Raw genomic sequence first — 24,906 nt, 5'->3', positions numbered from 1 at the left:
CAGAGAAACCCTGTCTTAAAAAAAAACAACAAACAGAGCCGGGCGGTGGTGGTGCATGCCTTTAATCCTAGCATGATGGCTCACAACCATCTGTAATGAGATCTGGTGCCTTCTTCTGGCCTGCAGACACATATTACAGAACACTGTACATAATAAATAAGTAAATAAAAATTTATATAAAAAAGATTGCAATGTTTATCAAAGCTATCTTTTAAAATGGACTGAAATACATTTAAACTGCTTTAAGTTCATGATTTCCATGTACTGAAGAAGATAGATGAATGAAGACTATACAGAGGGAAGACTGCATCAACCAGGAAAGTATAGGGCCAGGATAAATTTCACAAGAGGACTAGGAAGGAGTTTGGCATGTCCCACACAGTAAATAAGCAGACCACTAATACTAATAGAGGAGAATGTAGAACCCAAAACATAATCCAACCAACCAAAAAAAACAACCAACAAAATTACAAGACTTGGTAAAACAATAGCTCTAAATATAGATGGTTTCAGCTTACCCATGAGACAGACAGATGGGGCTTAAAAACTAACAACAATGTGTGTCCAAGAAATCAGTATGTATCTACCTCACTGTTAGACACAGACAGATGCAAAGGATGGGAACCAGTCTGCTAAGCTAATGAGAAGACTGTAGAGGTTATTCCAAATTAATAAAGGAAATAATTAAGCAAGATGTAACAAGTCAGGCATGATGGACCATATCTTTAATCTCAGTACTTGATAGGCAGAGGCAGACAGATCTGTGAGTTTGAGGTCAGTAATTTTCAGAATAGCAAAGGCTACACAGAAAAACACTGCTTCAAAAAAACAAGATGTACCAGTTATATATATACCAAATGTTGGGGCTCCTGATTTCATAAGGACATCATCTAGCTAGCACAAGTCAGGTGGGTTCTGATAGAACAACAGTGGGTGCTTTTAACATCCCACTAGTCTGGATATTGTAGCTCAGTTGTTATTGTGTTTTCCTACAATGACAAGTCTCAAGCACTGCATATACTGGGCATGGTGGCACACACTTGAAATTCTAGCGTTTGAGAAGTGGAAACAGGATAAGGAGCCAGAGAAGATGGCTTCGCTGTGTAAGAGCACTGGCTGCTCTTACAGTTCCATTTCAAGCATCCATATGGCAGCTCACAAGTGTCCTCCAGTTCCAGGGGATTCAGTGCCCTCTTAGAGGGCTGAGGGCAGCAGGCATGCACGTGGTACACTGATATATGTTGGGGAGAGGCTGCTAATTGGTTCCCGGCTGCTCAGCCCTGAAATAATCACACAGAAACTGTATTATTTAAAACACTGCTTGACCCATTAGCTCTAGCTTCTTATTGGCTAACTCTTACATCTTAATTTAACCCATCTCCATTAATCTGTGTATTGCCACCTGGCTGTGGCTTACTGGGAAAGTTACATCTGGCTCTGGCAGGGTTACATGGCTTCTCCCTGACTCTGCGTCCTTTCTCCTAGCATTCCATTTAGTCGTGCCCCCCCCACCCCAGCTCTGCTATAGGCCCAAAGCAGTTCCTTTATTAGCCAATGATATTCACAGCATACAGAGAGGAATCCCACCTCAGACATACATGCAGACAAAATACACACATAAAATGAAAATACATAAATAAAGAAAAAAAAAACTGGAGAACCAGAAGTTCAACTTCATTCTGGGCTAGCCTATAGTATGTAAGTTCATCTTTGAAAATTTCTCCTAAGAAGTGGGACATGATGGCACAGGCCTTCAATCCCAGCATGTGGGAGGCAAAGGCAGGTTAATCTTTTAACTCAAGGCCAGCTTGGTCTATATGGCGAGTTTGAGGGCAGCCAGGGCTACACAGTGAGAACCTGTCTCAAAAAAAAAAAAAAAAGTCTCCCAACAAAGAAAGGCCTAGGAACAGATGGATGGAACAGGGCCCCTCCATATAGCCCTAGGAGTCCTAGACTCTATGTAAGTCAGGCTGACCTTGAACTAACAGATCTGTCTTGGCTCTGTCGCCAGCTAGGATCAAAATATGTGCCACTATACCTGGCTTGCTTTCTTTCTGATTTTTTTTTTAATTTATTATGTGTACAGTATTCTCAGTATTCTGTCTGCATGTATGCCTGCAGGCCAGAAGAGGGCACCAGATCTCATTACAGATGGTTGTGAGCCACCATGTGGTTGCTGGGAATTGAACTCGGGACCTTTGGAAGAGCAGGCAATGCTCTTAACCTCTGAGCCATCTCTCCAGCCCCCTGATTTTTTTTTTAATATACGAACGTTCTATCTGAATGTACAGCGTTATGCTAGAAGAGGGCATCAGATCTCATTATACATGGTTGTGATTCACCACGTTGTTGCTGGGAATTGAACTCAGGACCTCTGGAAGAGCAGCCAGTACTCTTAACTGCTGAGCCATCTCTCCAGCCTTTTTTAAAGATGTTATTTTTTTGGAGCTGGTCGCAGTGGCACACACCTTTAATCCAAACACTTGGGAGACAGAGACAGGCAGATTACGAGTTTGAGGCCACCCTGTTCTACAAAGCAAGTTCAGGACAGCCAGGACTCTGTTAAACAGAGAAACCCTGTCTTGAAAGAAAAAAGATTTTTTTATTTTATGTGCACTGGGGTATGTCTGTGTGAGGGTGTCGGGTCCCCTGGAACTGGAGTTACAGATAGTTGTAAGATGTCATGTGGGCGCTAGGAATTGAACTTGGGTCGTCTGTAAGAGCAGCCAGTGTTCATAACCAGTAAGCCATCTTTCCAGTAACAAAGTAAGGATATATACACTACCAAGCTGGTTCTACAAAGCCAGCATTATCTTGATGCCAAAACCACATAAAGATACAATTAAAAAAGACAACTAGAAAGCAGTCTCTGATGACCACAGACACAGAGGGCCTCCAGATACTTAGAAGCAGAGGTTAAAAAGACACAGATCACAAACTACGGCCAAATTGGTTTCATTGCAGGGATATAAGGTTAGTTCAGCAACAGTAACAGAACATATACATAGACATATACACACAAGGACAAGTCACATGATCATGTCAATTCAGAAAAGACCTTTAGCATCCCTTCCGATAAAAGCCCTGTGGAAACCTGTAGTAGAAGGAACATACCTCAACATTGATAAAGGTGGTTTTTCACAAACCTGTAGCTGGCAGTGTCCCAAATGGGAAGAAATCCAGTTATTTCCTCAATTTAGATTTTTATTTGGTTGCTTGGGTGTGTGTGTGTGTGTTGTTTTTTGATACAGGGTTTCTCTGTGTAGCTTTAGAGCCTATCCTGGAACTAGCTTTGTAGACCAGGCTGGCCTCGAACTCACAGAGATCCACCTGCCTCTGCCTCCTGAGTGCTGGGATTAAAGGCATGCCATCACTACTACTAGTTTAATTTGTTTTTCAAACAATGTTTGACTATGTAGCCTTCGCTGGCCTGGAATGGTCTCAAACTCATAGATATCTGCATTGGTTTGCCTCCTAAATGCCAGAACTGGTGTGTGTAACAACCTGCCCTCCTTGATGCCCCCCCAGCTCAATATAGTTTTTTTGTTTTTTTAAGATTTATTTATTTATTATGTATACAGTATTCTGTCTGTCTGTATGTTTGCTGGCCAGAAGAGGGCACCAGATCTCACTACATATGGCTGTGAGCCACCATGTGGTTGCTGGGAATTGAACTCAGGACCTCTGGAAAAGCAGTCAGTGCTCTTAACTTCTGAGCCATCTCTCCAGCCCCTCAATATAGTTTTTATGCTGAAGAACTGGAGAAATGGTTCAGTGGGTTTTCAGAACCCACATGGTGAAAGTTTGAGAAAACCATTTAAACATACACAAAAAAGTGTAAAAAAATGTTTTTAAGGGAAGTAGTTAGGGATAAATCTCAGTTGACTAGAGTGCTTGCATGTTTGAAGCCCTGGGTTCAGTCCCTACCAGCTCTTTTGCTTTTTTAAAAACAAAGCAAACAGAAATCAAATCAGGCAGAGTGGTAATTCTTGTAACCTCAGCTTGTGGGAGGCAGAGGGGTCAGAAATTCAACATCAGCCTTAGCTGTTGAGCAGATCTGAGGCCAGCTTGGGCAACATGAGCCCTTGCTTAAAAATAGAAAAGAACACAAATGGCAGCAGCATGTGTTGCAGAGGATGCGGGGCAGGCAGCAGCCTTTAGTCCTCATCCATGACTGATAGGAATGGGAACCTGTACGACACCGTGGAGATTAGGATGGAGCTTTGGGAGAAGAGTGTAACCCAGCAATACTCTTAGCTTTATTCCCAGACTCTTTAAAACTCACTTTCAAAGGTGTGTGTGAGTGTAAGTCCTCTGTGGAGGCCAGAAGAAGGTATTAGGTTCCTTAGAACCGCCTCAATAGTGAGATCCTTTGTCAAATAATAAAATAAAAGAAACTCAGCGAGGTATGTTGGCTCAGTGTATGTTGCCCTAATCCCAGTACTCAGGTTAAGGCAGGAAATTCAAGGCCATGTACTGAGTTATCTGGGCAACTTGGTGAAGCTTTGGCTCAAAACAGTTAAACCAAAAACCAAGCAACTATAATTCCCCTCACCCAAGGGGAAAATACCCATTTTCATTGCAGGCCCTGTGTGCCTCTCCCAGTGTTGGCACCCTCTAAGTTAATGCCTTTGTCTCTTATTGCCCGTTGTTACCTTCTTAATCTTGGTCCCTGCTCTTTCTTCTGTCAGGCGGATCGTCGATACCAGAGCCGGCTGCAGGATCTGAAAGACCGCCTGGAGCAGTCTGAGAGCACCAACCGCAGCATGCAGAATTATGTCCAGTTCCTCAAGTCCTCCTATGCCAATGTATTTGGGGATGGCCCCTATACATCCTCTTACCTGACAAGCTCACCCATCCGCTCCCGGTCTCCCCCTGCCTGAGGCCACCTGCCCAGGATCTAAAGCCCTTGCCTGATGCCAGAGAACTTAGGAGTTGCCATCCTGTAGCTGGCAAGCCCACTGGCTTTCTCTTCAAGTGATCGAATGTGCTCAGGGTCTGTTCCTCAACTCCTGATACCAGGAAAGTCCCTAAAGCAGCTGGGGATGAGTCAGGACGAACATGGTTCCCTTTCCTGACCTGTGAGCCTGGAATTTTAAGTGATCTTCACAGGCCTTAGATTTGCTACATTAGGTACCAGATTTTTAAAGCGCTGTGTCTTGGCAGAGTCTGCTTCCTTTCCTCAGGGAGTGTTTGGATGGACTTTCCCCTGCTGTCTTCTTGTAGCCCTCATCTTTTAATGTATCCATGTCTTGTGTTTCTCTGAGGTGAAGCAGCAGGAGTCCTCCTTGGACTGTGAACCACCTACATCGCCTTTTTCCTTTTTTTTAATTTATTTTTATTTTATTTTTACTAAAATAAAACTTTGTTTCAAGAATGAGATAACTTAGTAACTGAGTAAGTCTGCGCTTTTATAGCGTAAAAATCAAATGGAGGCAGGAAGATGTAACACTCATTCCTGACTCATGGAGGAAAGAAGGTCACAGCTCCCTTTGCTGCTTTGGAATCTTTAGCTACAAATGTCCTGAAGTGGAGCAGTCACTGTTACCACAGTGGCAAGTTGGTCAAGACAGTGGATTCTTGCTGTTGACACTTTATCCACCTCCTGATGACAGGAAAAGTATGGAATAGCAGGGGCCATGCTAATCTTGTCTGTATTCTTCCAGTTTTAGTATATGTGCTGCTGAAGCGAGCACTGCTTATTTCTTCTTGATGGATAGGGCAGGCATCGGTGTTTCTGTAGTGCCAATGGACACCTCCCATGTCCGCGTTGTCAAGGGCCACTCGTCCCCAGCACTTCACAGAAGCTAATGTCCACCCAGGGAACAAGTATGCTTCCTGTCTCACTGCTTTTCACTTCTCTTTATAGCTCTGGAATTTGTCTACTTCTGAAATTTTTGTGTGATTTTACAAGAAATAAAGTTTTTATAATCAGTTCTTTGAGACTTCTCTGATTTCCTTTAACCTTCTCTCCTGACTTTAAAAAAGATGAAGCTGAGTGTGGTGGCGCACACTTGTCGCCCAGTGACTTGGGAGTTGGCAGCAGGAGTTCACTGTTATCCACAGCTACACAGTGAGTGAAGTCAGGCTGGGGTACATGAAACTGAACAAAAACAAAAGTATTTTTAAATGATTTCATAAAATGCATGTGAGAGCTGGGTGGTGGTGGCGCTTGCTTTTAATCCCAGCACTCTGGAGGCAGAGGCAGGAGGATCTTTATGAGTTTGAGGACAACCTGGTCTACAGAGTGAATTCCAGGACAAGTCTATAGAGAAACCCTGACTAAAAAAACCAAAAACCAAATAAAACAACAAAAAATTCATGTGAGAAAACATGAGTTTGCAGAGTAGTTGATGCCTGAATTACCAACTTTTCATTTCATGATGGAAGAGATAGGTGCTCTTGTAAGATAAGGCACGTGATGGCTAACGGCAAGAGACTTTGAGCTGCAGGCCCTACTATTCAGGGTTTGGGGGTGACCGCTTTAAGAGGGTAGATAGGTGTGGGATGTGCCTGTATTTGTGTCAGAAATACCACCTGCTTTCCACATGAGAAGATTCTGGGCAATTGGGTATTTTCCTGTTTTTGAAAAAAAATGGGTGGTGTGGAGTACTTATATGCACATGTACAAGAGCCTAGGGTGTTGCTTTGTTTTGATTAATTTTTAAATTGGATTTATGTATTTATGGGTGAATAGCCTGCATGTATATTTGTGCTGTGTAACATCTATGTTCTTGGAACTCTCTAAAGTCAGAAGAGAGCATCAGAGTCCCTAATACTGGAGTTAGGGATGGTTGAGAACCACCATGAGTGTGGGAACTGAACCCAGGTCCTGTAAGAGCAGCCAGTGCTCTAAACTGCTGAGCTATCTTTCTAGCCCCAAGGGCCTAGGTCTAATCTTCAGGGCCCTTCCCCCATCACCACTATCACCAACTGGAAACCACAAATGCTATAAAACAAAGCATGTTCTTCAGCGAGATCACTTTTTTTTTTTTTTTTAAATTTTCAAGACAGGTTTCTCTGTAACTTTGGAGCCTGTCCTGGAACTAGCTCTTGTAGACCAGGCTGGCCTTGAACTCACAAAGATCTGCCTGCCTCTGTCTCCCAAGTGCTGGGATTAAAGGTGTGTACCACCACCGCCCGGCCTTTTTCATATTTTTTTTTCTCTTTGGTTTTTCTATTGCTAGAATAAAACACCATGACCAAAGCAGCTTCTAAAAGACAGTGTTTAATTTGACTTATTGATTCAAAGGGTTAGAGTTCAGAAATATGGACCAAATAGCAGAGAGCTTACATGTAGATCCACACCACAAGGGAGGCAGATAGGGAACACCAGGAGAGTCTTTTGAAACCTCCAAATCTGCCCCAGTGGCAGGCACACTTCCACTAATAAAGCCACACCTGATTCTTCCCAAACAGCTCCACTAGCTGGGGACCAAGTTAATTCTACAAGTCATTTTTATTCAAATTACTACAGCATCTCAACCATTCTAACCCAAGATTGGGGCTGGAGAGAACCCTTAAGAACCTTTGTTCTGGGAGGACAGAGAGGGCAGGAGGAAACAAGCTCCACTGGGAGCCGAAGCCAGGAGCAAATCCAGCCCTGGGAGCCAACCCAGTCCTGGGACACTGGCAGACCAGGATTGAGCCAAGGACCTGACTCAGAATCTGCGACCTCCACTGGAACTGGAGTGGGAATGACTCAGTTCCCTAAGACACAGAACAAACTCCACCAGGAGCAGAAGCCAGGAGCAAACACAGTCCAGGGACATGGGCGGATCAAGATTGACCCAGCGACCAGCTTCAGAGCCAGTGATCACCACCAGAACAGGTCCAACTCCAAGCCAAAGACTTCTGCAAGAGGAGATCCAGACCAAGATTCACAGAAACATATCAAAGCCAGCAGCCTAGGCCAAAGTAGGCCTGAGACAACAAACTCCAAGGGAGCAGAGCAAAGCACAGGAGCACTGAGCTACCTTCAGGAACAGGAATAACCAACGGGGTAACTAGAACTGTGATACTGACTGTACCACAAGGAACAACCATCTGAGCTTTGAATTCACTGGCACCTAGAAGATTATTCAACAGAATCTCAGACAGCCACAACTACACCTATTAGAGGAAAAGAGAAGTAAGATCACATGCTACACCACAAAGAGGAACACAATATCAGTAAAACCTAAAGACCCTACAAAAGTAAGACCTGAACAACCAAATATGGATGAACCAGAAGAGAATGATCTAAAATATAACCTCAAGAGAATATTTGAAATCCTTAAAGATGAAATGAGAAATTACCTTAGAGAAATGGAGGAAAAAAACAAACAAAAAAATTGGAAGATATCAGCAAATCGCTTAAAAAACAAACAAACAGGGGCTGGAGAGATGGCTCAGAGGTTAAGAGCACTGACTGCTCTTCCAGAGGTCCTGAGTTCAATTCCCAGCAACCACATGGTGGCTCAGAGCCATCTCTAATGAGATTTGGTGCCCTCTTCTGGCAAGCATACAGACAGAATGCTGTATACACAATAAATAAATAAATCTTTTAAAACAAACAAACAAAAAAAACCCTCAAATATATAAAAGAAACTATTCAGGACTTGAAAACTGAGATAGAAAAAATAAAGAAACACAAGCCGAAGGAATTTACAAACAGAAATCATAAGAAAAAGAGCAGGAACCACAAATGCAAGTATGAACAACAGAATACATGAAATAGAAGAGAGAATCTCAAGCGCTGGGATTAAAGGTGTGCGCCACCACCGCCCGACGTAAAGTAATTTTAAAAACAATAAGAAAAAATTATGTATGCATGTGTGCATGCCTCATTTCCAAAGAGACCAGAAAGAGAGCAATGGATCTGCTGCAGCTGAAGTATCCATTGTGAGCTGCCATGTGGGAGCTGGACATTGAACTCAGGTCCTCTGCAAGATTAGTAAGCAGTCTTAACACCTGGGCCATCTCTCCAGAAAAAAAATACTGCTTATCCTCTTTCCCATCTCAAAAGATGTCAGAGTCATGGGTAGTAGAAGGTCAAAAAGTGTAGAGCATCCATCAAAGCCAGCTCTGGGCATTTGTGAATGAAATTGCATTAAGGTTTAACCATGTGTGATTGATTCAGGGAGGGCTAAGTGAGACCTATTAAAACTCAAAATTATCAATTCAGTTTTTTTGTTTTTTTCGAGACAGTTTCTTTGTAGCTTTGGGGCCTATTCTGGAACTAGATCTCTAGACCGGGCTGGCCTGGAACTCACAGAGATCCTCCTGTCGCTGCCTCCCAAATTCTGGGATTAAATGCGTGCGCCACTACCCTTCTGCATCAATTCAGTTTTTTAGTATATTTACCAGAGTGTGATTATTACCATGATCTAATTTTAGTTCGTCTCATGAACCCCAAGACAACCCGCCCTCATTTCCAGTCACTCGATGTCGCACTTCTCTGACAATCTCTAATGGCTCTGGGTTTGTTCATTCTAGAGACTTCACATGAAGGGAATTGTATATTGTATTCTCGCCTTACTTGCTTTTTTGTTTTGGGTCGTCCCCCCGCCCCCACGCCCCGAGACAGGGTTTCAGTGATCCACCGGCCTCCGCCTCTCAGATGCTGGCATTAAAGGCACCACCCAGCAACGTGTCGCTTTTTCTTAGCAAAATGTTTTCAAGGTTTATGTTACAGAACGCACTATATTTACCCGGGACAGGAGAAGAATTCCATTGAGCTTCACAGAATATTTTACCAATTCAGATGAATTGAGAGGGTATCACATTACTATTAATACCGGTATGAATATTCATGTCCAACCTTCAGTGCAGAAGCGTTTTATTTTTCCAGCGTAGCCCTATCAGAAATGACACCTCCGTTTGGCTTCTCCAGAACTGTCAGTCTCTCACAGTAGCGGCCTCACACAGCTAGGAGCACCGCCTCATTTCCGCTTTCTCGCTCGCACAACCATCTGCGCAGACGCAGGCATTGCCGAGTGGGCGATGCACCGCTGACGAGCAGTGTCTGCGACCGATACGGACCAGACTGCGCCGGATGTGGGGCGGGAAACCCGGAAGCGGAGGCCAGCTCCTCCTGGGCGGCGGATTCGAGGGTTTGTTTTGTCAGTAGAGTTTTCTGAGGCGCTGCTGGTAGCCCGCCATGCCGTCCGAGGGTCGCTGCTGGGAAACTCTAAGGGCGCTGCGGAATTCTAGCAAAGGCCGCCTGCGCTACCACCGCGAGTGGCTGATGCACTACGAGGTGAGCGGCGGCCGTCGTCACGCGATTACCACGCTCCCTCGAGCCGGGCGTGGAGGACGAGGCGTGGCGATGGGCCGCGTTGCTGTTTTGGACTCCCGTGCACACAGCTTTATCCCGCCCGTTCTAGTTGATCTATGGTCGCTCCACTTCACAGGAAGCCTCCTGCCCGAAGACGTCACCGTAACCCCAGTGCCGCTGCCGCATCTTGTCAGCAGCTCTGGCCTCTCATTCTCTTCATTTGCTTTATAACCAACTTGCTAGGACAGCGGTTCGCGGTCTGTGGGTCGCGACTCCTTTGGGGAGTCACCTAAGGCCATCGGGAAAACACACTATTTGCATTACGATTCATAATAGCCAAATTATAGTTAGGAAGTAACAACGAGGATAATAAACGTTATGGTATATGGTCACCGCAACATGAGAAACTGTATTTAAAGGTCGCAGTACTGTGGAGGTTGAGAATCACTGCACGGAGCCCCAGGTTTCTCGAAGAGTTTGATTTGACCTAACTCTAGTGCTGCCAGTGAAATGAGCCCAGTTTTATATTCCTGGCCGACCTGTGGATGTGGACGTGATCCCTGTAACTAGTATTTGCAAAGCCCGTCGCTAAAAGCTTGTTGGTGGCTTCTCTAATCAGTGATCACATTTGCCCGCCTACTGCCTTGTGGGTGTCCGAGTTTATCTGTATTTACAGGCTTGAACAGCCGTACCCAGTGTGAGGATACCTTTGGACTCCAAACTAATGGTGCACATGCTAGTTTACTTGATAATTTCTCACGGGCTGTATTCTCTCTGATGTTTTTGATCCCTTTCTTAGTTGCCTTAGTGAGGGCCAGTGAGATGGCTCAACTGATAAGGGCACTTGCTACAGGAGCCGGAAGGCCTGAATTCAACCCCTAGAACCCATGTCAAGTTGGACCGAGAAAACTAACCTTACAAACTCTAACGTCCAGACACTATGGCACCCCACCCTCCACCATCCCTTGCACACACAAACCATAAGTTTTAAAATTGTTCTAATGTGTGCTTATACATTGTTCCTTTTAGGCTGTGGTTCTCAACCTTCCTACTGCTGCAACTCTTTAATACAGTCCTCATGTTGTGGTGACCCCCAACCATAAAGTTATTTTGTTGCTCCTTCATAACAGAAATTTTGCTACTGTTATTAATTGTAATGTAAATATCTGATATGCAATATATCTGATATGTGACTCCAAAGAGGTTGTGATCCATGGGTTGAGAACTGCTGAGGCTTGCTTTGAACTCCTGACGCTCCTTCCAGCACTTCCCTTGTGTTAACATTCTAGGCATGTGCCAACACATCTGACTTTAATCTGACTTTTTTTAGATACATGGTCTGGGTCATTATGAAGTATCCACTTAAGCTGATGAGATAGCTCCATGGGTATAGTTGGTTGCTGCATAAGCTTAATGACTGAGTTCAATTCCCAGAAGCTATGTGAAACTGGATACAAGGATTGACTCTACAGAGTTACTCTTTGACCTCCACGTGTGCACTGTGGCACATGAGCCTATATATACACACTAACAGTACTAATACATTTTAAAACATATTAATAACAGCAGCAGTAATAAACCACTATTGCTGGGTACACATCAGAAGTGGAAACAGGAGGGTCATTTCAAGGTCATCTCAATTTGACACTCTGTCTCAAAAACAAAAAGATGAAGAAAGAAAGCCAGCCTACTGTCTTTTCATCTCTGATTGTTAATGCAGTAACTTTATCTTAAGTGTTAACTTTTTTGTTTGCTTGGGCCCTCAGTTGTTGAACAAGGCTTGTAATGTCTTCTGTCAGTGGGTATACAAATAAGTTTAACCGTTTTCTCCTTAGGATGCTTTGGAAGAATGCACATCTCTTCCCAAACTGTCTTCTTACTCTGGATGGGTGGTAGATCATGTCCTACCCAACACCTCACCCCACACGCAAGAGAACTCTCCTTCCTCTGATAATTCGCCATCCTCTGGATCTGGTTCAGGCCTGGACCAACCCTCACTTCTTAAGTCTCCTGTCAGAAGCACCCCAGAATCCCCCTCACCTTCAACACCAAATGGAACCAAGGTAAGGTATGAAGACAGAACACCTGTTGGCTGCAAAATTGAAGTGTATAATACCCCCACATGACAGTGACATTACCCTGGGGAAATGATTGTTTCCTATTGCAGCTGTTTGTAGGAACAGTATTTATCATATCTCCCAGTGTTCTTGTGTACGTGTGGATGTATGCATGTGTGTGGAGGCCAGAGATCTGCTTTGGGTATTTATTCTCAAGGGCTACCTATCCTGTAGACCACGCTGGCCTTGAATTCACAGAGATCCAACTGTCTACCTAGTGCTGGGATCAAAGGTATGTGCTACCATGCTTGGCTCTTTACCTTGTTCTTTGAGACAGTGTCTCTCATTGGCCTGGAGCTCACCAATTAGGATTAACTGGTATAGCAGCAGTTCAAGGAGTCCTCCTGTCTCCTCTTCCCAGTGTTGGTATTATGAGCATATGCAGATGTATATGGATTTGGGGAGGGGATCAAACAACCTTAGGCCTTCCTGTTTACACTTTACCCACTAAGTTGTCTCCCCAGCCAAAGAAGAAACATCATTTTATTAAAGACCAGTATGACACCAGGTGGCGCACACCTTTATCTGTAGCACTTGGGAAGCAGAGGCAGAGGCAGAGGCAGGTATTCAAGGCTAGCTTGGTCTACATAGTAAATTCCAGGCCAGCCACAGCTACATAGTGAGACTCTGTCTCAAAAAAAGAAGAAAAGTGTAGCATGAATAATAAAAACCCAGAGATAGACATAGGGGTTAAAGCTAAAGGTCAGAGAAACAGAACAGTAAGCCACTAGAGAGACTTTTTACCCTACCTCAGATCAAATGGGTGATCCTCAGACTGCCTAGATTGCACTTTGTTTCTACCAAACCTCAGAATCCACACACTAGTGAAGGCTTGTCTTTTCCCCTTTATATTCCTTTCTCCACACAGCCATTTTGCTCCTGTCTCTACTGTCCTAGTGCCGAGATTAAGGGTGAGTGCCTCCCAAACTTTGGGATTAACGGGGTGAGCCACCACCACCTGGATCTGTTTCTAGATCAGTCTTGTGTAGCCCAGGGTAGCCTTAAATTCACAGAGATCCGTCTGCCTTTGTCTCCTGAGTCCTGGGATTAAAGGTGTGTGCCTCTACTCCCTGGCTTCTAGTGGCTTAGTTTTGTACTCTAATCTTCAGGCAATGTTATTTATTAAAATATAAATAAAATATCACTACAGAAAAGTATTGTGCTTCTTGGCCTTTTGGAGAAGATCAAATGTAAATCATTTAGGGTCAGGAATGGGGAGAGGGATGAACAAAGTTGACATGAAAAACGCAGTGATTTTAATCTGTTTACCACTCTCGTTGGCAGTGTGAAACTGGGAGGGCGGGGCCAAAAATAAGGCAGAGGGAAGCCTTGTAATAGGCAACTTTATTCAGAGTGTTAGGCAACTTATACTCTGAGGGTTAAGAAGAATCACATGAGTGAGGTGTTCAGTCACACACATGTGGCAAAAACATGTTTCCTTGTGACCTAAATCTAATCCCAGGCCCCCTCCTTTCTCTTTCTTTTGCTTCCCAACCACCCTATGGTGGCTACTTATAGGCAGAGACTGCTTGTGCATTTTTGGCTGCCCAAACTCAAATAATCACACAGAAAATAAATTAATTACAATACTGCTTGACCTATTAGCTCAAGCTTCTTATTAACTAACTCTTACAGCTTAGATTAATCCATTTCTATTATTCTGTGTATCGGCACAAGGCTGTGGTTTACTGGTAAGGATCCAGCGTCTGTCTCCTTGACTCTGCCTACTCACTCTCTCTCTCTCTCTCTCTCTCTCTCTCTCTCTCTCTCTCTCTCTGTATCTCTTCCCATCTGGCTATATTCTGCCCTGCCATAGGCCAAAGCAGCTTTATTCATTAACCAATAAAAGCAACACATATACAGAAGGACATCCCACATCATCTTCCCTTTTCTGTCTAAATAAAAGGAAGGTTGTTTTAACATTAACATAGTAAAATTACATTTACAACACAGTTATCAAGCAAGAATTATGGTACAATATTTAGTCCAATTACATCTGGCAAATTGAGAATACTCTATGTAAGTCTAAAGCTTTATATCTACTTTATCATAACTAAGGAAAACTATAACTAACTGTCTTCAACTCTTCAAAGACTCCAGAAGATATAATTTTATCTAAATAAACAGGAAGTGCATTGTAAACAAATTCCAAAACTCTAGAATTGATAGAGACATCTTGCTGCCTGGACTTCACCGAAAGTTCTTCTGTAACATTGGGGTATCAATCGTTAGCCTACAAGCCCATAGTATCCAGCAGACTTTTCCAATGAAGCAGGAAATTTTAAGGTCTGTTCTGCCTTCTAATGGCAAAGTTCATCATTTGCTTTCTTCTATATCCTGCAGAATGTCTGACAGTTTGTTCTATGAAGCAGGAACCCTGAAAGACCATCCCTTCTTTTGGAAAGTTTAGCAGTCACTTTTCTTTTTTTTTTTTAAATATATTTATTTATTATGTATACAATAGTCTGTCTGTGTGTCTGCCTGCAGGCCAGAAGAGGGCACCAGACTCCATTAGAGATGGTTGTGAGCCACCATGTGATTGCTGGGAATTGAACTCAGGACCTTTGGAAGAGCAGACAATGCTCTTAACCACTGAGCCATCTCTCCAGCCCTAGCAGTCACTTTTCTATGGGTTCTGCATGTCCAGTTCATACAACATGCCGTAAAGCAGTCCAGGCAAGAGCAGATTTTTGCCCAAATGTCTAGCAAACTCCATAAGGAGACTCTTCGATGCCCATCTTCCTCTTGAAGTAATTGGTGCTGCCAGAAGCAGACATGACTCACTTTCTATGTTTTTAAAACATTTTAAATGCCATATTCTATAGGTCTTTGGAGTGGTGAAGATTATCTAACTGAAATACATCTCTGTATATTTAGAAAACTAGTATAATTAAAAGTTTGATTATTGCAGATGACTATTAATCTGTATTTTTAACTATACATTACATTTTTAAATGAGCTGCACAAATAAAATACCTTAAACAAGAGCAGAAATACATATAGTGTAGCAAATCAATGTTAAATTTGTATCAGTAGACCAAGATCCATACCAATACAAAGTATTCATCTCTATATCATATCTCTCTCATTTCCATTAACCATTTATAACCAACCCTTTCAAAATGAAAATAAGCATTTATAAACCATCATTTTTGGAATTTTGGCATTGCTTTCTCTGAACTGCTTCCAACTGTTTGTTGGGCAAATTGTTTTTAGGGTTCATAGAGACATTTTTTGTGGGGGATTTGTTCCATCAAACCACATTAGCCTGGAAGGAATACACAAGTTTTTATCTTCTGTGGAAACAAAAGCATAATCTCTTTTCAAAAGAACCATATCCTTAGATTCAAATTTTGAAGTCAAGATACCTTTAAAATATATATGTTGGTTTAGCTTAGCAGCCCCCAGAATCAAATGTCTCTCTTCAATCAAAAAATTCACAATAATATACATAATTCTGATTCTCTGTGTATATTCCATCTTTACATGACTTACTTTTCTTCACCTCTTTAATCTATGACTGCTTTGTTTGTTTGTTTGTTTGTTTTGTTTTGTTTTTCAAGACAGGATTTCTCTATAGCTTTGGAACCTGTCCTAGAACTCACTTTGTAGACCAGGCTGGCCTCGAACTCACAGAGATCCACCTGCCTCTGCCTTCCTAGTGCTGTGCACCACCACCTCCCAGTTGCTTTTTTTTTTTATGTTAAGTAGGAATGCACAGGCGCCAACTCTGTGACCCTGTTTATTGGCCCCACCCAGTGCAACATGGCGAAGGCATGTTCACAACCTTTGCAGGTCATACTTACCTCCCCAGCTCTAGGGATTCAGAGGGTTTATGTTACCATTAAGCAGTTTGTAACATGCTACTTTCAGACCCCATTTAAGTGCTCTGTAACTGTACCAGCACAAGCCAGGAAGCCAGCTCTTAAAGGAGCCATGCAGGTTTTGCTGCTAATGCTGAGTAGGGATTTTTCTCTTACAAGAATTATGTCTCTGCTTGCCTCTGGCAACAGAACCCACCTGAGAAAAATGCTGCTACCAAGAAGCTGTACTTAACTCTGTTCTTTTGTGTCTGGAACTTTTTCCCAATCTCTCTCAGGTTTTATGTGAATGTAGTTGCCCCATGTTGGAGCCCCATTTTGTCGACAGAGACTGCTTGTTCATTCCCAGCTGCCCAGACCCAAATAATCACACAGAAAATATATTAATTACAACATTACTTGGCCTATTAGCTCAGAATTCTTATTAACTAACTCTTACGTCTTCAATTATCGCATTTCTATTAATCTGTGTATTGACATGAGACTGTGGCTTACTGATAAGGATCCGGTGTCTGTTTCCTTTGGCAGCTACATGGAGTCTTAATGTCTGCCTACTCTCTCTCTATATATCTCTTCCAGCCTGGCTATATTCTGCCCTGCCATAGGCGATAGTTTTATTTATTAACTAATAAAAGGAACACATATACAGAAGGATATACCACTTCTGCTGCTTTTCTCTACATGTTCTGCCTTAGTACAGCCTTGAAACAAGCAACAAGCAACCAGTTGTATCAGGCTTTCTTTTAAGTCGTGATACAGAGACTTACCACATGAATACTCGGCCTTATCTTATGCTCATACCACTAGATATTATAACTTACATTAACCTAGCTCCCTTTATCTATACTTTGCCTCGGGGTTTTTTGCCTTTCTTTCATTGTGTATGTCCTACTTTTCCTGCATCCTCCTTGGCTGGCCCAGGGGCATCTCCCTCTCTTTCTCCTTTTCTTATCCTTACCTTTCATCTTCCCATCTCTCCCTCCCAGACTCCTAGATTCCTCCTCCTATTTATTCTCTCAGCCCACTAGCTGCACCTGTGCCTCTATTGCCTAGCTGTTGGCCATTCTTCAGCTTTTTATTAGACCAATCAGGTGCCTTCAGTAGGCAAAACCACACATCTTTATATCATTCAATAAATGCAGCATAAACAAATGTAATATATCTTTATATAGTTAAAGTAATATTTCATAACAAGTGAATCAAGTAACTATGTATAGAAACTTCTGAATTGGGTGCCAAAATAAATCTTCCTTTTGGATAATTTTCTAGGAAAAAACCTAGAAAACTACAGTGACAGAAAGCTAGCAAAGACATGATCTTTATCTATAAGGACAACACAAGTTTACCATGTTGAAAATTCATTTACTTATTTGTTTGTTTGTTTGTCGTCTTTTGTTTAGAGCACATGTGAGTCCCAGAGCACTGAACCTATTGCATTTCTGTCCTCCCGAGCGATCAAAGTGGAAGGCTGCATCCGAATGTATGAATTGGTGCACAGAATGAGAGGAACAGTAAGTGAGACAATGAAGCAAGGAAGGCTTGACACTAGAGAGCCGTTTTTCACTAGGTTCCCCCTGGGGGAGGACACTGAGTTATGCTAATCATGATTTGTCACCCACTGAAAGCTCATTTTGGAGGTAGTGTGATGTAAAGATCAAAAGTGAGCACTCTCAAGTGAAATTTGGTTCCATTTTCTGGCTATTCTATTTTAACTTCAGGAATGTTTCTTAGGATTTCCTATATTCCAGTTCATCAAAATTTGGAGATGGTCCAGATGTGTCAGATATATTTATATTATGACAGTTGTATTTTAACTTCTGAAAGAACAGCTCTATTTTAATTAATTTGACTTTGGGACTATTTCTATTTTTTTTTAAATTTGTGCCTTCTCCCCTGGGACTACTACTAGCTTATAAAATTATGTTTATAATTGAAAATACAGCCAATTAGCTAGGCTGTGATGGCGCAGGCCTTTAATCCCAATACTCAGAAGGCAGAGGCAGGCAGATTTCTGTGAGTTCGAGACCAGCCTGGTCTACAGAGAGAGTTCCAGGACAGGCTCCAAAGCTACAGAGAAACTCTGTCTCTAAAACCACCAAAAACAAAGCAAACAAATAAACAGAAAAAAAAAACCCAGCAAATAAAGTTGTTTTTTTTTTTTTTTTTTTTTGAGACTGGGTTTCGCTGTAGTTTTAGAGCCTGTCCTGGAACTAGCACTTGTAGACCAAGCTGGCCTCGAATTCACAGAGTTCTGCCTGCCTCTGCCTCCCGAATGCCGAATGCTGGGATTAAAGGCGTGTGTCACTACTGCCCAGCGCAAATTAAGATCTCAAAAATTGGTGAGAACCTAGGGAAATGGCTTTGTGAAAGAGCACTTGCTTTGTAAGGTTGAGGACCTCACTTCCTATCCCTAACACCCATACAGAAAACTAGGCATGGCTATATGTATGTGCCTGTAACCACAGCATTAGGAGAGAGGCATGTCTTGAAAGCTGACTGGCCAGCCACTTTCAGCCAAATTGGTGAGCTTCTGATTCAGTGAGAGATCCCATGTCAAGGCAGAATGATAGAGGAAGACATTTGACATCTTGCTCTGTAAGTGTATACACACAACATAATATACAGACCACAATACCACTAGCCCTCTACACATACACACACAACCACAACTGGAAATAAGCTCAACTGATCGAACACTTACTGAGCATCACAAAGCCATGGGCTCAATCGCTGGAAGCATATAAAAATGAGCCCATGCTCAGGAGGTGGAGACAAGTAGAATTTAAAGGTCATCCTTAGCTACAGAACAATTTGAGATCAGCAGGGACTACATGAAATCTTGTCTCAAGAAAAAAGAAAAAAAAATTCCCTCCAAGGACAAGTGCTCCTGCACAGCTCTTGAGAAGCAAGCTGGTGGTTCCCTGCTCTGGAGTCTCCCAGGTTCTAGGACTGAGGGCAGTCAGTGGTCAAGAAGTAGATGAGCCAGATGGCTACGGCACTCCAAAAGCAGGTGCTGGTTCTTTTCAGGAGGGCCTGAGGCAGTGGCAGGAGGAACAGGAGAAGAAGGTACGGGCCCTCTCAGAAATGGCATCTGAACAACTGAAGAGGTTTGATGAGCTGAAGGAACTGAAGCTGCACAAGGAATTCCAGGATTTACAGGAAGTGATGGAGAAGAGGTCAGTCTTCCTGACTGCTGCAAATGTCTGTGTGGTCAGCTTGATTGTCTTCCCAGGGAAATCCTCAGGTGAAAGTCAGTCCTTAAACATCAAAGTGACCGACCTTGTTAAAAGCCCTAATGTGACAGTGATGGGAGGGAAACCATTTCAGGAGACCTTCCTGACTCTGCCTTGTTCATCAGTACCAGAGAAGCCCTGGGCCACCAGGAGAAGCTAAAAGCTGAGCATCGCCACAGAGCCAAGGTCAGTGCCTGGGAGAATCAGAATGATTGTATTGGTGACTCTCTCTAGTCCTCTGAATTGCTCATCAGACTGTCAACAGACAGCCACTGGTCCATGATCATGCTCCTGGATAGTGGCTGTGTAGTAGCTCTTCATCACTGTGATGACAAAGGAAAAGGGCTTGTTTCAACTGTTGTTGTCAGATAGCCTAGAAAGCCTCTACACTCTGGGTTTCCCCCTCTTCTCCTTCTCCTCCTCGGGGCTCAAACTGTGGGAATGGTACCACCCACATTTGAGCAGGCTCTCCTCCTTTATTAATCCTCCCTGACAATGTCTTCAGAAACCTGTAGAGGTACGATTTACTAATCTCCTAGGTTATTTTTCAAGCCAATCAAGCTTAAAATTGCAATTAACCTGTGTATTGACCTTGGGGAGTTTATTTTCTGCTTTGAGCCCACTTGTGAAAAGATGTAGCTCACCTAGGGTTTCAGCAGTGTGGAAAGGGAAAGGCTTCCCTACTCAGCGGCTTGGTGGCCCCTTTCAGTAGATTCTCAACCTGAAGCTTCGAGAGGCAGAGCAGCAGCGTGTGAAGCAGGCAGAGCAGGAGCAACTTCGGAAGGAGGAAGGCCAGGTCCGTCTACGCAGCCTGTACACCCTGCAAGAGGAGGTCCTTCAGCTTAACCAGCAGCTGGATGCCTCCAATCAGCACAAGGACCTGCTGAATGTCGACCTGGCTGCCTTCCAGACCCGGGGCAACCAGCTGTGTAGCCTCATCTCCGGAATCATTCGCACCACCTTGGAGGTAAGGGATTACAGAATGACAGCAAATCTGCTTAAAGTAAAAATGTATTTTGATTTAAAAATAATGCCTAAATATTGGAGGAAATACCAGTGATTGCTTGATCAGTGGGATAAGAACTGGGGACAGCTCTCTGGTAAAGCATTTGTTAGCTTCCATGAGGTCCTGGTAATGTAAAATGAAAATCTAGCAAATAATAGCTATAAATACATAAAAATTAAGATTAAATATATCTTCATATTTTCATTGTATTCTATATTTTATATTTAGTGGAAAGCCAGAGACAAACATTAAGTACAATAAAGAGAGGTGAGTAGCTGACAGCACAAGAAAAACTGAAGTTATAAAGAAAGATGTTGATGTATCTAAGAACAGAAAATTTAAAGATATTACATATTTAGAAATATTTGTCACATACACTAAAATTTAATGTCCTTGATTCAAGAATGCTCTTGAAATTTATGCAAAAAGATGAACTGCTTTCACTTTCTGCTTTTCTCGTACAAGAGAAAATGAGCAAAGGACATGGCAGGTGACTTTAAAAAGCTGAAATGGGGTTTGCCAGATGCCCAGCAGGGAGAGGCCTTGTGCTTAGACTGATGAACTTGGGTTCCAGGCTCACACAAGTGACGGGAGAGGGCCGACCTGCAGGAGTTGTCTGACTTTCATAATTGTATGCGTGTGCACGTGCACACACACACACACACACACACACTCATAGTCTAATATTTTATCAAAAACAAAAGCTGGAAAAGAACTTTGAATACTTATGAATGAATCACCACTAATAGGACTTTTATAAATTACAGCTCTGTTTCTTTGTTACTGAGGCAATGTAGCCATGATTGACTTCAAATTCTCAATGCTTCCTCTTAGCTTGTTAGTGCTGGATTGCAGACTTGCACCAGTGTTCCTAGCTAAACCAGCATGTTTAACTAGCATATTGTTGTAACTCTTACCACCTTTTTTTGTTCTTTTAGATTTTATTTGTATGTATAGATAAGTTTCTATCTTATATCTTTCATAAAGATACATTTCTTTATGTACACATATGTGTGGGTTTCCATGGAGGGTAGAAGACGATGTCACATCTCGACCTGGAGTTACAGGTGGTTGTGAGCCACCTGACATGGGTACCAAGACCCCAAACCCAGATGCTCTGCAAGAGTATCAATTGCTTTTAACTGCTGAGCCATTTATCTAGCCCCAGTTTTTGTGTTTTTTTTTTTTGTGTGTGTGTGTGTGTGTGTGTGTGACAGAGTCTTGTTGTATAGCTCAACATGGCTTGGAACTTAAAAGCGTTGTACCCCCATCAGCCCTCAAGTGCGAGGATTACTGCATATGCACCATATACTTGGTTTAGTCACAAACTTTTTATAGATTTCTCTGACTGGTGTTGATGAAGGCATCAACAACTCCATTATTGGTTGCTATGAATGTGATGATGATAAATCTTTTGTTGTTATTGTGTGTGTGTTTGTGTGTGCACATGTGTGAAAGTAAAAGGACAATTGTGTGGAGTCAGTTCTTTCCTACCTTTATGGGAGATCCAGGTATTACATTCAGCTTGTCAGTCAGAGTTGCTAAGAGTACCCCCTGAGCTATTTCAATGTTTTTTCTGGGTTTTTTTTTTGTTTTTTTTTTTTTTTTGGAAACAGGGTCTGACTGTGTAGCCCTGGCTGGCCTCAGAGTTGCAGCAGTCTTCCTTCCTCTGCCTCTCAGGTGCTAAGATTGCAGGAGTGAGCCACCACTCCCAGCTCTATGATAGAAAACAGGAAGAGAGTAGGTATCAGTACTTGATCATGTGTGTGCACATGTCCAACAGTTCCACTTTAGAAATGTATGGAGTGTAGTGTCACTACAAGGGCACCTAGGAAATGAATGTTAAGTATTGTATCTCACTCTTACAGAGTGGCTATCCCACAGCAGAGAACCAAGCTGAGGCCGAGCGAACTCTGCAGGAAATGCGGGACCTCCTTTCAAATTTGGAGCAGGAGATCACTAGAGCCTATGAAGTCAAAAAGAAGCAGGATGAAGAGGAGGCCCGTATCAAGCTGCAAGAATCACAGGTGCAGCAGGGGCCGGGGGCTCCCACTCAGCCCACTGTGCCCAGCCCAGGCCCAGCAGGGACACAGAATGAAGGTGGGTTTTGGTATGAATGCAGTCCTTTAACTGTTTAAGTTTCAGGAGAGTTAAAAGAAAACAAACCTAAAAAAGTAAATGAGAATGTGTCACACTACAGAATGGCCCACTTCATAAGAACTTTTGCATAAATGTGTTTTAGTTGATCTGGAACCAATTTTAAACTCTGGCACTTTGCACAGGGACTTGAAAAGGCTGTTATGTCTATTGGTGTGTTATTCCAAATATTGCTACTACTAAGTATTTTATAAGAATTGGGATTTTGGGGTTTTTTTGTTTTTTGTTTTTGTTGGTGGTTTTTTTTCCCCCTGACTTTTTGAGATAGGTTTTCTCTATTGCTTAGAGCTTGTCCTGGAACTTGCTCTGTAGACCAGGCTGGCCTCGAACTCACAGAGATCCACCTGCCTCTGCCTCCCAAGTGCTGGGATTAAAGGTTTGCGCCACCACTGCCTGGCTAAGATTTATTTATTTTGTTTTGTGTGTGTGAATGTTTTACATTTGTGTATATATGTTTACTACATGTGTACTTGGTGCCCACAGAGACCAAATAGGAACATTGTTGTACCTCAAATTGAAATTACAAGGAGTTGTGATCCACTGTGTGGATGTGGGAACCAGAGAGGTCTAATCTTTTCCAAGACTAGCAACTGTTCTTTTTAGGATTTTTTTCAAGGATATTATTTCATTTGTGTAACTGCTGGACTGCAATCTCTCCAGTCTCCCTACTAAGTATTTTAAGTAATATGTACAGATAACCTTGTTTAATATGTGTGAGGATCACATTGCCATGTGTTTAGCCAGACAGTGGAATCTCTACTTGTATAGCAGTGTGACCTTAGCAAACAATCTTTCCATGTCTATTTCTTTACTCATTAGATAGTAGTAGTTTCTACTTCACAGTGTGATTGTGACCACTAAAGTAGTCAATCCATAGCGCAGTGCTTAGAATAGTTGTAGCTCATATGCCATGTTTAATAAGCTCACTGCCATTGAGACCTGTCTTTTATTCTCAGAACTGCAGGTAAAGGTACAAGACAGTACCATGCAGTGGTATCAGCAACTTCAGGATGCTTCTGCCAAATGTGTGTTGGCCTTTGAGGGCCTGACCAACAGCAAGGACAGTCAGGTAGGGAAGAGTTGGGCGGCAAAAATTCTGGCATTGTGCCCCACAGCCTGACCTCCTAAAAGAAAGTACTTGGTGTGTCATGTTCCCTCATTCCTAAAGGCCTGTGCTCAGCTTTTGTTTTGTTTTGTTTTGTTTTGTTTTTTAAAGATTTATTTATTTATTATGTATGCAACATTCTGCTTCCATGTGTGTGCGCATGCCAGAGGAGGGTGCCAGATCCCATTACAGATGGTAGTGAGCCACCATGTGGTTGCTGGGAATTGAACGCAGGACCTTTGGAAGAACAGCCAGTGCTCTTAACCAGTGAGCCATCTCTCCAGCCCCCTTTTGTTTTTTTTTTTAAAGATTTATTTATTTATTATGTATGCAGTGTTCAGCCTCCATGTATGCCTGCAGGCCAGAAGAGGACACCAGATCTCATTACAGGTGGTTGTGAGCCACCACGTGGTTGCTGGAAATTGAACTCAAGACCTCCGGAAGAACAGTCAATGTTCTTAACCTCTGAGCCATCTCTCCAGCCCGTGTGCTCAGCTTTTTACAACACCATCTAACATATCGCCATTCTCTTTTGGCAGGCCAAAAAGATAAAGATGGACTTGCAGAAAGCAGCCACTATCCCAGTGAGCCAGATCTCCACCATTGCAGGTGGGTCAGATGGTCATGAATATTGTCCTTCACTTCATTGTCTTATTTTTCCAAACTAATTGCTTTGAGGTTCTTAAAAGTGTTTTATCAGGACTGGGGGTGTGGCTTAGTGGCAGAGCACTTACCAAGTGTGTGCCAAGGCCTGGGCTCCATCCCTACCTGGGTGCAGCTAGTGGATGCATGCCAGGCCTAACTCACTCCTCAGTAGCACAGAAAAGAAGAAAGGATTATCTGTTGACTCTTTTTGGAGAGGTTCAAATGATTTTATTGAGAACCTGTGAGATAGGAGAGCTGGGAAAGGTGCTAAAGAAGTAAGTGCTGCAGGGGATAAAGAGCTCTACATGACTGGAGAGCTGACTCAGCAGTAAGGAGGTTTGGTGCCCTCTCCTGGCCTGCAGGCAAAATACTGTATACTTTTTTTTTTTTTTTTTAGAAAAAGAGGGATCACATGCCTAAAACCACTGACCAATTCTTAACCTCTATCTGTCTGTCTGTCTGTCTGTCTGTCTGTCTATTTATTTGCCTTTTTTTTTGAGACAGAGTTTCTTGTGTAATCTTGACTGTCCTGGAACTAGCTCTGCAGACCAGGCTGGCTTCCAA

General features: G+C 42.8%; 2 protein-coding genes, 1 long non-coding RNA gene and 1 pseudogene across 10 annotated transcripts in view; 2 read left to right on the top strand and 2 right to left on the bottom strand.

Annotated features, from left to right (window-relative positions):
• The window catches only part of Odf2 (outer dense fiber of sperm tails 2), a 39,869-nt gene extending 33,932 nt beyond the window's left edge, over positions 1–5,937 (top strand). For all 8 annotated transcript variants that reach the window (XM_048431922.3, XM_048431921.2, XM_048431920.2 and 5 more), the window contains one exon: positions 4,692–5,937. In XM_048431922.3, the coding sequence (XP_048287879.1) occupies positions 4,692–4,883 (192 nt within the window). In that variant the 3' untranslated portion in view covers positions 4,884–5,937. The remainder of the gene's footprint in view (positions 1–4,691) is intronic.
• LOC125398883 (uncharacterized) lies at positions 96–9,958 on the bottom strand. Its single transcript, XR_007231546.3, has 3 exons — positions 9,693–9,958; positions 4,656–6,103; positions 96–1,280 (listed from the first exon to the last, which is right to left on the bottom strand). It is a non-coding gene; the product is annotated as an uncharacterized LOC125398883 (long non-coding RNA).
• Positions 5,631–5,696, bottom strand: LOC125399075 (U6 spliceosomal RNA; annotated as a pseudogene).
• A 72-nt stretch (positions 9,959–10,030) lies between the features above and the next one.
• Gle1 (GLE1 RNA export mediator) overlaps positions 10,031–24,906 on the top strand; it is a 30,348-nt gene continuing 15,472 nt past the window's right edge. Inside the window, exons 1-9 of the mRNA XM_048431930.3 lie at positions 10,031–10,240; positions 12,094–12,321; positions 17,597–17,707; positions 19,224–19,372; positions 19,555–19,615; positions 20,142–20,396; positions 22,304–22,535; positions 23,549–23,661; positions 24,237–24,306. Coding sequence (XP_048287887.2) covers positions 10,142–10,240; positions 12,094–12,321; positions 17,597–17,707; positions 19,224–19,372; positions 19,555–19,615; positions 20,142–20,396; positions 22,304–22,535; positions 23,549–23,661; positions 24,237–24,306 — 1,318 coding nt within the window. The 5' untranslated portion in view covers positions 10,031–10,141. The remainder of the gene's footprint in view (positions 10,241–12,093; positions 12,322–17,596; positions 17,708–19,223; positions 19,373–19,554; positions 19,616–20,141; positions 20,397–22,303; positions 22,536–23,548; positions 23,662–24,236; positions 24,307–24,906) is intronic.

The sequence above is a fragment of the Myodes glareolus genome, chromosome 21 (genome assembly GCF_982192425.1).
Source record: "Myodes glareolus chromosome 21, mMyoGla1.1, whole genome shotgun sequence".
In the NCBI taxonomy this organism is placed as follows: domain Eukaryota; kingdom Metazoa; phylum Chordata; class Mammalia; order Rodentia; family Cricetidae; genus Myodes; species Myodes glareolus.
Note: the sequence above shows the minus strand (reverse complement) of the source record. Positions and strands in the feature narration are given on the sequence as shown.